General features: G+C 40.3%; 1 protein-coding gene across 4 annotated transcripts in view; it reads right to left on the reverse strand.

Moving 5' to 3' along the window:
• itfg2 (integrin alpha FG-GAP repeat containing 2) overlaps positions 1–12,268 on the reverse strand; it is a 131,601-nt gene that overhangs the window by 29,954 nt on the left and 89,379 nt on the right. For all 4 annotated transcript variants that reach the window (XM_068050715.1, XM_068050713.1, XM_068050716.1 and 1 more), the window contains exons 9-10: positions 8,477–8,568; positions 4,787–4,904 (exon numbers count right to left, since the gene is read on the reverse strand). In XM_068050715.1, coding sequence (XP_067906816.1) covers positions 4,787–4,904; positions 8,477–8,568 — 210 coding nt within the window. The remainder of the gene's footprint in view (positions 1–4,786; positions 4,905–8,476; positions 8,569–12,268) is intronic.

The raw sequence follows: 12,268 nt of genomic DNA on the forward strand, positions 1-12,268 counted from the left end.
CAGGACAACGTACATTGTGTATGTTGTATATATTTCAGGAAAAGTACTGCTCGTTTCAGATGGTGTTACAACCAGGTGAGAAAGAGGTCTTGGATTCCCATTCAGCCTTCACCTGGTCTTACTGTAACAGGGTTTAATTTTTAAACACCTGGTGTTTTCAGTTCCCCTTGGTGAATCCTTGTTCACCTCTTTCCAATTATGAGGATTGGGAGCAGTTTAGAATTCAGCAAAGGAGGACCAAGGGATTGGTTATGAAGGGGAAAGTAGAGTACGAGAGCAAGCTTGCAGGGAACACCAAAACTGACTGTAAAAGTTTCTATAGGTATGTGAAGAGAAAAAGATTAGTGAAGACAAATGTAGGTTCCTTTCAGTCAGAAACAGGGGAATTTATTATGGGGAATAAAGAAATGGCTGACCAACTAAAGGCATACTTTGGTTCTGTCTTCACAAAGGAGGACACAAATACCATACCAGAAATGTTGGGGAACACAGGGCTTAGTGGGAGAGAGGAACAGAAAGAAATCAGTATTAGTAGAGAAATGGTGTTGGGAAAATTGATGTGATTGAAGGCCAATAGATCCCCAGGGACTGATGGTATGCATCCCAGAGTACTGAAGCAAGTGGCCCTAGATATAGTGGATGCATTGGTGGCCATCTTCCAAGATTCGATAAACTCGGGAACAGTTCCTACAGATTGGAGGGTAGCTAACGTAACCCCACTATTTCAAAAGGGAGGTAGAGAGAAAGCAGGGAATTATAGACCAGTCAACCCGACGTCGGTAGTGGGAACAATTCTAGAGTCCATTATCAAAGATTTTATAGCAGAGCACTTAGAGAACAGCGGTAAAATCGGACAGAGTCAGCATGGATTTACGAAAAGGAAATCATGCTTGATAAATCTACTAGAATTCTTCAAGGATGTAACTAGTAGAGTTGATGAGGGGGAGCCGATGGATGTGGTTTATTTGGACTTTCAGAAGGCTTTCGACAAAGTCCCACATAAGAGATTAGCGTGTAAAATTAAAGCGCATGGGATTGGGGGTAGTGTATTGCGATGGATAGAAAATTGGCTGGCAGACAGGAAACAAGAGTAGGGATAAATGTTTTTTTTTCCGAATGGCAGGCAGTGACTAGTAGCGTACTGCAGGGATCGGTGCTAGGATCCCAGCTATTCACAATATATATTAATGATTTAGATGAAGGAACTAAATGTAATATCTCCAAATTTGCAGATGACACAAAACTGGGTGGGAGGGTGAGTTGTGAGGGGGATCCAGAGAGGCTTCAGGGTGATTTGGACAAGTTGAGTGAGTGAGCTAATGCATGACAGACGCAGTATAATGTGGATAAATGTAAGGTTATCCACTTTGGTAGCAAAAACAGGAAGGCAGATTATCTGAACGGCTATAAACTGAGAGAGGGGAATATGCAGGGAGACCTGGGTATTCTCGTACACCAGTTGCCGAAGGTAAGCATGCAGGTGCAACAGGCGGTAAAAAAGGCAAATGGTATGTTGGCCTTCATAGCGAGAGGATTCGAGTACAGGAGCAGGAATGTCTTGTTGCAATTATACAGGGCCTTGGTGAGGCCACACCTGGAATATTGTGTGCAGTTTTGGTCTCCTTATCTGAGGAAGGATGTTCTTGCTATAGAGGGAGTGCAACAAAGGTTTACCAGACAGATTTCTGGGATGGCGGGACTGACGTAAGAGGAGAGATTGAGTCGGTTAGGATTATATTCGCTGGAGTTCAGAAGAGTGAGGGGGAATCTCATAGAAACCTACAAAATTCTAACAGGACTTGACAAGGTAGATGCAGGAAGGATGTTCCCAATGGTGGGGGAGTCCAGAACCAGGGGTCATAGCCTAAGGATACGGGGTAAACCTTTCAGGACTGAGAGGAGGAGAAATTTCTTCACCCAGAGAGTGGTGAGCCTGTGGAATTCGCTACCACAGAAAGCAGTTGAGGCCAAAACATTGTATGTTTTCAAAAAGGAGTTAAATATAGCTCTTAGGTCTAAAGGGATCAAAGGGTATGGGGCGAAAGCGGGAACAGGTTACTGAGTTGGATGATCAGCCATAATCATAATGAATGGCGGAGCAGGCTCGAAGGGCCAAATGGCCTACTTCTGCTCCTATTTTCTATGTTTCTATTAGGCAAAGAAACCAGCACAAACAGGCTTTCTCAGGTTTAAAGAAGCAAAGTTGAAATTTATTGAACCTAAACTCTAATTCAGTTAACGCCCATGAATACACGACATGTCCACACTGGCATGCATACGCGATACACACATGCAGATAGGGCCAGAAAGAGCAGAAGAAAAATAAAGTGGAAAAGTTTGAGGCAATCTCTGAAGAGGGTTTTTTGTTACTGTACTTTGAGCTCGCTGTAGAAAAACTTGATTGTAGGTAGATCTTGCTTTTTGTTGGGGTCCAGTATTCTTCTTAAACCTTGTTCACTGTAGGAGACTTCTCTCTCTTGGGGTTCATGTGTCTTCAGTGGGTTTTGGAGTTTCGTGAGAAAAAGATGGGAGCAGACAGACAGACAGGGGGTCTTCTTCAGTCCAGGAGCATTCTGCTTGCTGCAGGCCCTTAGTTCATACGATTCAGAAACCCCCATGTGACTAAGCGGTCTGACCACGTCTTGGCTCTGTGTATTTATCATCTTAGCAGGGAATGGAATGCGCTTCCCTGCCTTCAATGTCTGTCAGTATGTAAACATTTTTTTCCAGCCAAGCTCAGGCAGTCCTTGTAACAGGCCTTCTCTTCGTCCCAGCAACAATTTGAAATTTAATGTCCATGTGGTGAAATTAATATGCCTCATTCTTGGCAGGTGGGGGCTTGCATGACAATGGATTGACCTGAAACAAGTACTTACTTTTTGCAGGTGTATACCTTAAAAAATTAAGCATCAAGAATCATGCAGTATGAAATACTTGTTATAGACATTTTCAACTTTCACTGAAAAGCTTATATAGTTAAGTGCGGAGGTCTTTGATTTGGAAGAGTTATATATGGGAGATGAACATCAACAGTTACAATCATTAACCAGAAATGGGGCTTTACTGAGACAGACATTAAGTTCCCTCGCACTTTCATGCTATGTAATACCCCTTGATGGCCTAACAGAGATCAGTATCTCACTGTATCATAATCATAGCATCAGATCCCATATCCTAATTAATATAGCAAGGTACTGCACACTTAGGCTCTATACCATGTTGCACTCATTTCTTGTGGAGGGAGGATTAACCTCATCGCACAAAAACATTTTTTAAACATATAGTTCAATCACACTTTCTCAGTGTCATTTCACTTTTGATATATCATTGCTTTGTCGCTTAAGGCAAAGGAAATGTAATATAGGCTACTAGCAATATAATTGCCAACTGTACTAAAGTGAGGAGACAGATTTTATTACTGTCAATTATGCCCCCTAAAGAGATTGAGCAGGATCTCATTACCTGTTTGCATGGCATACTGCCAGATATTACCCTTTATATTCTTTGTATTATCTGGTAAAATAAACCCAAATTCTTCATATGGAAATAACATAAATGAAGATCAGAAAGTAAACACATTATCCTCTAATGAAACTGCAACAGCTCAGTAGCCCAAATATTATTACATTTATTATAAGTTAGACAAAGAAACCTGTTCCCATTAGCTGACGGTACAAGAACTAGGGGGCACAGATTTAAGGTTTTTTGGCAAGAGATGCAGGGGGCATGTTATGCAGCGAGTGGTAATGACCTGGAACTCTGCCTTCAAGGGTGGTAGAAGTACAGACTATGAATGCTTTCAAAAGGAAATTGGATGGGCCCTTGAGGGAAATAGACTTGCAGAGCTACGGGGAAAGAAGAGGGGAATGGGACTGATTGGATTGCTCTACAGAAAGCTGGTATAGACTCGATGGGCTAAATGGCCTCCTTCTGTGCCATAATGATTCCATTATCTTTTTAAAAAATCTGTTCTTTATATGCTTGGAATCAGCATTTCAAGAAACAATGAAAGACTAAGGAAAACTGGAGCATTACATAAGAAAAATTTTCTTTCAACATCTGCAAGCTTTTAAAATGTGTTACAAATGATTAAAAACAAAAGTAATTCAAAAAAGTTTATTTGTCAATGAAAATAAATAGAGAGATGTAAAATGGGTTGCCAGTTCACAATCACCTGTTTCATATTATCGCACAAAGTTAAAATCTACCCTAGTGAATCAACAAATTTATTGAAGAAACACTGGATTAATGATTCTACTCATTAGTCCAGCTACATCAGTGTTAGGCTTTATATCTACTCCCAACCAGCTTCCCACTGATGTTAATTAGGTCCCTCAAATAGTTGGGCTCAGATAATCCTTCTAGTCTGTTTCCTGAAGATGTTAAATCAGTTACTCACCATGTGAAGCTAAATGTCTAGTACTTGCCAGTTCCCTGAGTGGTCACCTATATTTACTGTTTACGAGAATAATGCAGAATGTAAAATGTTAACACAAAATAATGCAGAAGACAGTCAAAGGAAGTTAAAGTGAGTGATATAAACAAAAAGCAAAGAATCTGCAGATGCTGGAAATCTGAAACTAAAACGAAGCGGTTATAACGAATGGTCCACACCTGAAACATTAACTTATCTGCTCTCTCCACAGATACTGACTGACCTACTAAGTGTTTCCAGCAGTTTCATTTATTAAAGTCAATAATGGTTTGTTTCTAAAAGTGGGCTTGATCTGGGCTCTCCCTTTCACAGAAGTCTAAGAATTAACAGTTACTTAGGACTGATACTTACCAGCACAAAATGCACTGACATTCTCATCAAACTGAAATCGGACAACAGACCTATTTTGGTCGATGATGTAAGTTTGACCATCCCAAGCACAGGCCACTACTTCCTCTCGTCCATCACCCTGAAGAAAGTGCAGATGACAATTATGCTTGTCTCAGTCCACACACACCACAAAACAACCTTGCATGCCTACTTTCTATAGCATCAGAAATAATACCTTTCAGTGGTTAAAATCTGGTCTGAAATCATTCAAACTGTGACCTCCACAGCACTGTTCATTTTAGATAATTATTGGATGCGACATCAATATTGGTTTAAAATGACACCCACCACCAAGTTGTGTCTCAAGCTACTGACAACAAAGATGTCTGTGTAAACTGCCAGCAGACTTAGATATGGTCCAGAAAGATTAATCTTAAGCAGGATTTAACCTGAAGTGGTATCTCACCAACACCTCCATTAAATGGAATGAGTCTGTCCTACAGCTCTCCCTGGTAATAGTCTAAATTAAAGAGTGTTTAAATAAGAAAGTTTTTTTTCGTTTAGTAGTACCGAACTTGAGTATTGCTGAAAATAGAGACATGTTGTCAAAGCTTTTTGTCTTGCACCCATCTGGACAATCACAAGAATAATCAAGGTAAGGGAAAACGACAACTTATACTGCATGAGAAAAGAGTGCTGATTAGTTAGCAAGTGAACTCTGATTGGTAGAGGCATTGCCATGGCGAATGCACCAGTTTACGGTGACTGACAGTTAACTGTCAAGCTTTGTTTAAAATTTAAACCAGGCAGCTTGACTGATCAGTAAGGGCATTGCCTTGAGCAATGAACCAGCAAATGGCTCTGACTTATTTTGTTCAAAATTTGGTTAATTCGTCAGGGCAATGCTGCGACCGATCAGAGTCAAGCTGCCTGGTTTAAATTTTAAACAAAGCTTGGCAGTTAACTGTCAGTCACTGTAAACTGGTGCATTTGCCATGGCAACGCCTCTACCAATCAGCATTCTCTTCTCATGCAGTATAAGTTGTGTTTTCCCTTATATTGGTTATTCTTGCGATTGTACTGATGAGTGCAAGACAAAAAGCTTCGACAACATGTCTCTATTTTCAGCAATACTAAAGTTTTTTTTCATTTTATTCTATTAAGAGTATTAAGTTTTATACAATGTGATTTTTTTTAATGTAAAATTTTACAATTCTCCTTCTTCCTACCACTTTTATCTCCCATGCCAGGTTCTCAAAGCCATACATATCCTGCACCTGAAATAGTAGGTAAGGTGCAACCAGGCATCTAACAACACCATTCAAGAAAGTTTACAGAAGCAAGAGCACCTGTGTTGGACTGGAGTTCCCCTTAATTTTTCCTCCTTGAGTGAAATTATTGAAGGGTTTCTGTTCAACCCCTCCCCATAGCAGTTCAAAAATCAGGAACTCAGACAGTTAAGGGAGGTAAGTTAGCCCAGCAAGCTCATCTTTTCATAGAACAGCTCCTCCATCCACAACATCCCTCTCAAATAATTCCAGAGTTTTTAACTCCACTACTTACCCACAAGACCATTTAGATATTAAACAGTCTGAACCTGCTCTTCATCAATCTGTACTTCTTTCCCTTGTCCTATGTAATTGTGGCTTGTTTTATCCTGGTCAAAATTAGTGCCGCAACCAACTCTGCCATTTTAAATGTTAAGTGCTGCCTGCATGGGTGACAACTGGCAAGAGTAGTCTGCACCCCACCCCACCCTGTGCATAGATTCACATGCAATTGAATTTCTAGGCCACTGCGTGCTGCATGTTTATACTGAGGTCACTGATGCAATGAAGACTCTATCCTGCTTTCATCCCACCACGAGATATTAGACCTTAATTTTGGATACTTTCATATCACCTTCTCCTTGACCTCTGTTTGTCTTCAGAAACTATCTCTCCTAATACCTGCCATGCTGCTGTAACCTGAAATCCCTCCTGTCCTTTTTACATGCCCAATTTCGCTTCTGCTCCGATCTGAGTCAATAAGTTAAATCTTCGTTTTGTTTTATTTCTTGACCACTCTTGGTGTTTTTCTCCTTCCTGTCACCCAGCCATACCTCCTTTCATTTCCCCCCACTTGGATATTTGCTACCCAACTTCTACCATCCTCACATCTATTCCTCTGCCTTCCTACTCACCTACTGCAGCCCCAAGTTTGAACCCGTCTTGAATAAGCTCATAGCTATCTTCTATATGTTTCTTGAAACTCTCCTAAGGGTGCACTGAGGCCCATGTAACGGATTTCTTATGACAGCAAAATGCACCATCCTCCTCTCTCATTGACAGTTCCAGCAAATGCAGGCTCTCAACAATGCATCATCTCCAATAATTTTTAATATCTCACCATAATAGTGGCAGGTAAGTAAATGCAGCAACAATAAAGGTTCTTCATTTTTACTTTTAATATAAGAAATTTAAGAAAAACCTTATAGCAAGCGTCAGACAGTGAGACCAACTAGTTGCTGTGAACTTTGTAAATAATTGTAAGCTGCAATTTAGTTTGAATGTACCTTTATTAAGTCTCATGTTTTTTGGATTTTGGCAAAGTTCTAAATAAAAAGATTTTTTTTTTTTTTTTTTTACTGATTTTCTCCAAATTTACCTGGGCTTTTTGGAGTCCAATTTTTTCCTGTACTGAGTTTCTTCTATTCTATGACCTTTAAAACAAATTAACAAGATAAACTGTCTTTAAAGACCCCTGTCTATTCCGCTATTTATAAAGCCCAAGATCTCCGAGTGCTCCACTCCCTAACTTCCTATCGTTCTCTGAAACTTACTGCATCTTTGCTTTCAGTGATTCCTTACTTAACTACCTCTTCCAATAATCAGTGCTTTGAATAGTTATTGTAGACAACATCAGATGTCTTCCCAGTGTCAACTTAGGCTGCTACTTCCTTAAATTGTGAAGTTGGTTTGCAAAATTCTGCCACAGTTCAATGCACATATACGTTCAGAATGTGTTGATTTGTGAAGGAAAGCAGGAAATAAAGCTGCTCCTTCATGTGCTTGTAACCTATGCTATCAAAGTGACTCTCTGCTCCAAGAGTCACCATAGGAGAAAATATAGAAGAGACTAAGATACCTCCTGCAGGAAATAGAGATGAGGGAAGTAATTTGAAGTTAAAAGCACTATCTCCTAAACACATAATCTTTCTCCTTTAACACCCAGTACTCTATAAAGATTTTCTTTAAATAGGGGTCCTACAAGTGAGATTCAGGAGGCAAAATTTCTTCACATCCAAATATAAGCGCAGGGCCTGAATGGACAGGCCCAAGGTGCACCTAATAAAAGTTTTTCCTGACGGTGCTCAGGCCAAGCTAATATTGCATTAGTAATAACATCTTTTTCAGGTGCAGGCTTGGGCGACTATTTTTTGCCTATACCAATATGGCAGGCGACATACCTCAGGCTCATAATGAACATGCTAATTCTGCCCACCACACTGGAGGCTTAGACACCTGTTTAGCACCATTGAACTTCTAGGCCTCAAACTTAAAGGTTTATAGAGGTGTTGTCATTCTAAAGGACAAATTCAATTTTTAGGAATAGAATCTGAAGAACTAAACAGGAAATAACTTGGCACTCTGTGATAGTTTAGTGTTAAAAGAAATCAGTTTAGAAGCAGAGCTATACAGAATCTTAAGTGACTAACATGGTAACACTCACTGTTACATCTAACTTTTCCAAGGCAAAGAGCTGATGATCCACTTGAACAGACCACAGGAGTTTATCTGACCCATCCATCAGCTTCAGGGTACCTGTGCAATAAATAAGCTTTATTTAGTCTTATTGATCAACAAGAATCTAATTAACTATGTATTTAACCTTTAGGAGAGGAAAGGTGCCTTGGTAACTTCACGCTTACAAGAAGTGCAACAATAAAAAGACTAAAACTGAAGAGTTACAAAAATTGACTTTGCCTTTTCAAGAAAATGGTCAAATCTGCTAAAGGTGGCTGAATGTGTATTCGAACATTGCCACACTGTCTGCCTTCAAAGTTAAGAGACGTCAATTGCATCCATCTTAAACCCATCCTGAATTGAATGGGTTCTTCTGAAACAAAGAAGGCGTGAAGTAGCTACATCCTGGGCCATTGTCAGTCACTACAGTGAAAATAAATACCTGTCTCCCAGCAGAGGAAAGATGTAGCAAATTATTACCTTAAAAGGCAGCCATAGAGAGAAATAGAGAGAGACACTCAGAAAGAAGCATCACCAAACAGCTTTTCCAGCTAAGGGGCTGTGGGAAATCCAGCAGCCAGAAGGGTTGCACCTTGTTGTAGAATTCTACATCCATACTACACAGCAGTGAATTAGAAGTGATCCACTGTCTTCAACTGAACTTTCAACCAAGAAAGAAACCTACAAAAACCTCAGGCGTGCAACCAACAAGAACTTGACTTCTGAGAGAATTCAACGGTTTACCATGACATAAAAACAGAAAGTGCCGGAAAAATTCAGCAGGTCTGGCAGCATCTGTGGAGAGAGAAGCAGAGTTAATGTTTCATGTCAGTGACCTTTCATCAGAACTGACCTGAAACGTTAACTCTGCTTCTCTCTCCACAGATGCTGCCAGAACTGCTAAGCATTTCTAGCACTTTCTGTTTCTATTTCAGATTTCTAGCATCCGCAATATTTTGCTTTCATTTTAGGTTTACCATGACCCCTGAGACCTACCCCCACTTATAACCACTTAGCCCTTTTCCTCTTTATCTGTCTCTTCTTGTGTGTATGTGTGTGCATGCATACGCAAGCAAGCGAATGCATGAGCAAATGCGGTTGCGACAATTTCAGGTTAAGGCATATTGATCATTAAATAACAGACTTTCAGTTTTAAACCTGCAAGAATACCTGTCGCTGTTTATTTGACAAATAAAACACCAAGGGGTTAAACCCTAATAACAAAAGAAAACTTGCAGCAGTCAGGTGGGAGTTGAACAATGGGAACCACCCAAACCCCTCATCACGTGGCGTAACAAATTGGGGGCTTGAAGCCAGGATCTGAACCGCCAGACAAATGAGAGATTTGGAAAAAGGGAGGAATAGTGACCTCTAAAATTTGTGGAAAAGTAAACGAACAGGTTTTCTTGTATTCTTCTGCTTTTTTTTCTCTACAGTGTTAGAAACAAAAGAGATGGCTGCATTTAATGCTAAGGAGTTTGTAGGTATATCCCATGATAAGTTAAATAAATTAAGTACTGAAGATTTAAAAAGCTGAGCTACAGAGATAGGAATCACTTTTAAACAAAAAGCAAAAAAAAACTGAAGAGTCTAGCTAACCATTTTAAATTTACCCCTGAAACAGAAGCAGAAAGCCTAGAATTGGAAATAAAAACAAGAAATGCTGGAACCACTCAGCAGGTCTGGCGGCATCTGTGAAAAGAAAAGCAGAGTTAACGTTTCGGGTCAGTGACCCTTCTTCGGAGTTCCAAAGAAGGGTCACTGACCCGAAACGTTAACTCTGCTTCTCTTTTCACAGATGCCGCCAGACCTGCTGAGTGGTTCCAGCATTTCTCATTTTTATTTCAGATTTCCAGCATCTGCAGTATTTTGCTTTTATTTTAGCCTAGAATTGGAGTCTGAAAGGGTAGCTCTAGCTCCAATTCAGTTGCAAAAGGGAGCAAATGCAATAAAAAGAGGAAAAGGAGGAGAGTTTCAGCTTCAAAAGGACAAGGAAGAGAGAGTTTCAGCTTCAAAGGCAAAGGAAGAGCGAGAGTTTCAGCTCGAAAGGAGAAAGAAAGGGAGTTTCAGTTGAAAACAGAGGAAGTACACTTGCAGAGAGTTGAATTAGAAAGGTTACAAACCCAAAATGAGAATGCTGCTGGCCACTCAAACATTATCCCCAATTCAGAGCAAAACTTTGGTGTACTGAGATACTCAAGACTAGTGCCAAAATTTAATGAGAAGGAGGTTGAGTCCTAATTTATCTCATTTGTGAAAAATGCTACCAGGCTAAAATGGCCAAAAGAATTTTGGACTCTCCTCTTATAAGGCAAGTTCGTGGGCAGGGCTCATGAAGCTTTTTCCCTGTTATGAGAGAGAGAGTTGCTCTTGAACAAACTAAAACTCCAATTCCAAATGCGTATGAGCTAGTACCTGAAACATATAAACAGAAATTCAGACACACCAGGAAAAGGCCCGCACAGACTTACATTGAGTTCAAACGAATTAAACATATGGCTTTTGATTGTTGGATACAATCTCTCAAGCTAGAACCCACATATTGTTATGAAAGTACTTTTATTTTTTGTTAAAATTTGAGGACTTGTATTTTAAAACTGAAAAAAAGATTCCATAGATGCTGGATATTGTGTTTTTTTAAAAAACAGGTTATCTTAAGATCTTTTGGACTTGGTTTGTAAACAACCCTTACTGGTAGTCACCTGTCTTTGGAAAATTATCCAGTAGCGGCTTTTTGACTTGGAGAAGATGTTCACAGAGAGGTGACAGGTCAAGATTTATAGGGATCAGGAGGCTTGACTCTTGTAATATTGTTTTGGTTTCGCTTTGGACAGGCAGTTGGGGGTATGGACAGTGTTTTGAAAAGGAGTTTAAAAATCGACCTGAAGGACAAAACCCCAGCTCAGCCTGTTCCATCTCTTTGAAAAGTTTGCCAGTTTTTCCATCTCTTTGAGAAGCTCTTAGAAGCGTGAAAGAAATAGAGAAATTGATGCTACATTCATCCTGAAAGGCCTGCATGAAACCCGTTGCCGCATTTCTCTTGAGACGCTGGATAAACCTGTCAGATAAATCCTCGACACCACCTGAACAAATTATTCCAGAGAAAGATCCCAGTGACAGCCATCTACATGTATTTGGGGTGCCAAACCACAAAAGGGACAACTGACATCTTTTCTGTATCTTTTTTTTCTTCAAGAATTAGCAAGTATCTGGCCAAAGTATTCTTTTTTGTGTTCTTTTGTAACAGAGCCCTAAAAAGAAAATCTCTATTTTGTCCGGTTAACCTGCGTGTGTGTATGTGAGCGGCTAAGGTAAAAGTGAACTTTCTTATTTCAATCTGCGTGTTAATGCTTTGCTTCATTACTGGTTATATCTTGTTTTATAATAAACTGATAATTTTGTTGTATATTAAAACAAACCTGGTTGGTGTATTTTATTCCAGGATAGAGTCTATGATTAACTGCATCGATAACTGAGTAAACATTTAAATATATTGTAACGACCAGCTGAGAAAGGTGTCTAGGGGTCAGTTACTGTCTTCACCTGGTCTTATTGTGACAGGGGTTTTTTTTAAACACACTATGGCCGGAATTTTACGCCGCCCCAGCGGGTCAAATGGTGGTGTGGGGGCGGCGTAAAATTGAGCGGCAGGCTCCGGGAGGCCTAACCACCCTGATTCCGCCTCCGACCAAGTTTACGGAGGTCCGGCTGGGGGTGGGGGGGGGGGCGGGGGGGGGGGGGGTGAGAAGCGGCCCACCCGCCCGATGCCAATCAAGAC

Source organism: Heterodontus francisci, chromosome 18, assembly GCF_036365525.1.
Source record: "Heterodontus francisci isolate sHetFra1 chromosome 18, sHetFra1.hap1, whole genome shotgun sequence".
Lineage (NCBI taxonomy): Eukaryota > Metazoa > Chordata > Chondrichthyes > Heterodontiformes > Heterodontidae > Heterodontus > Heterodontus francisci.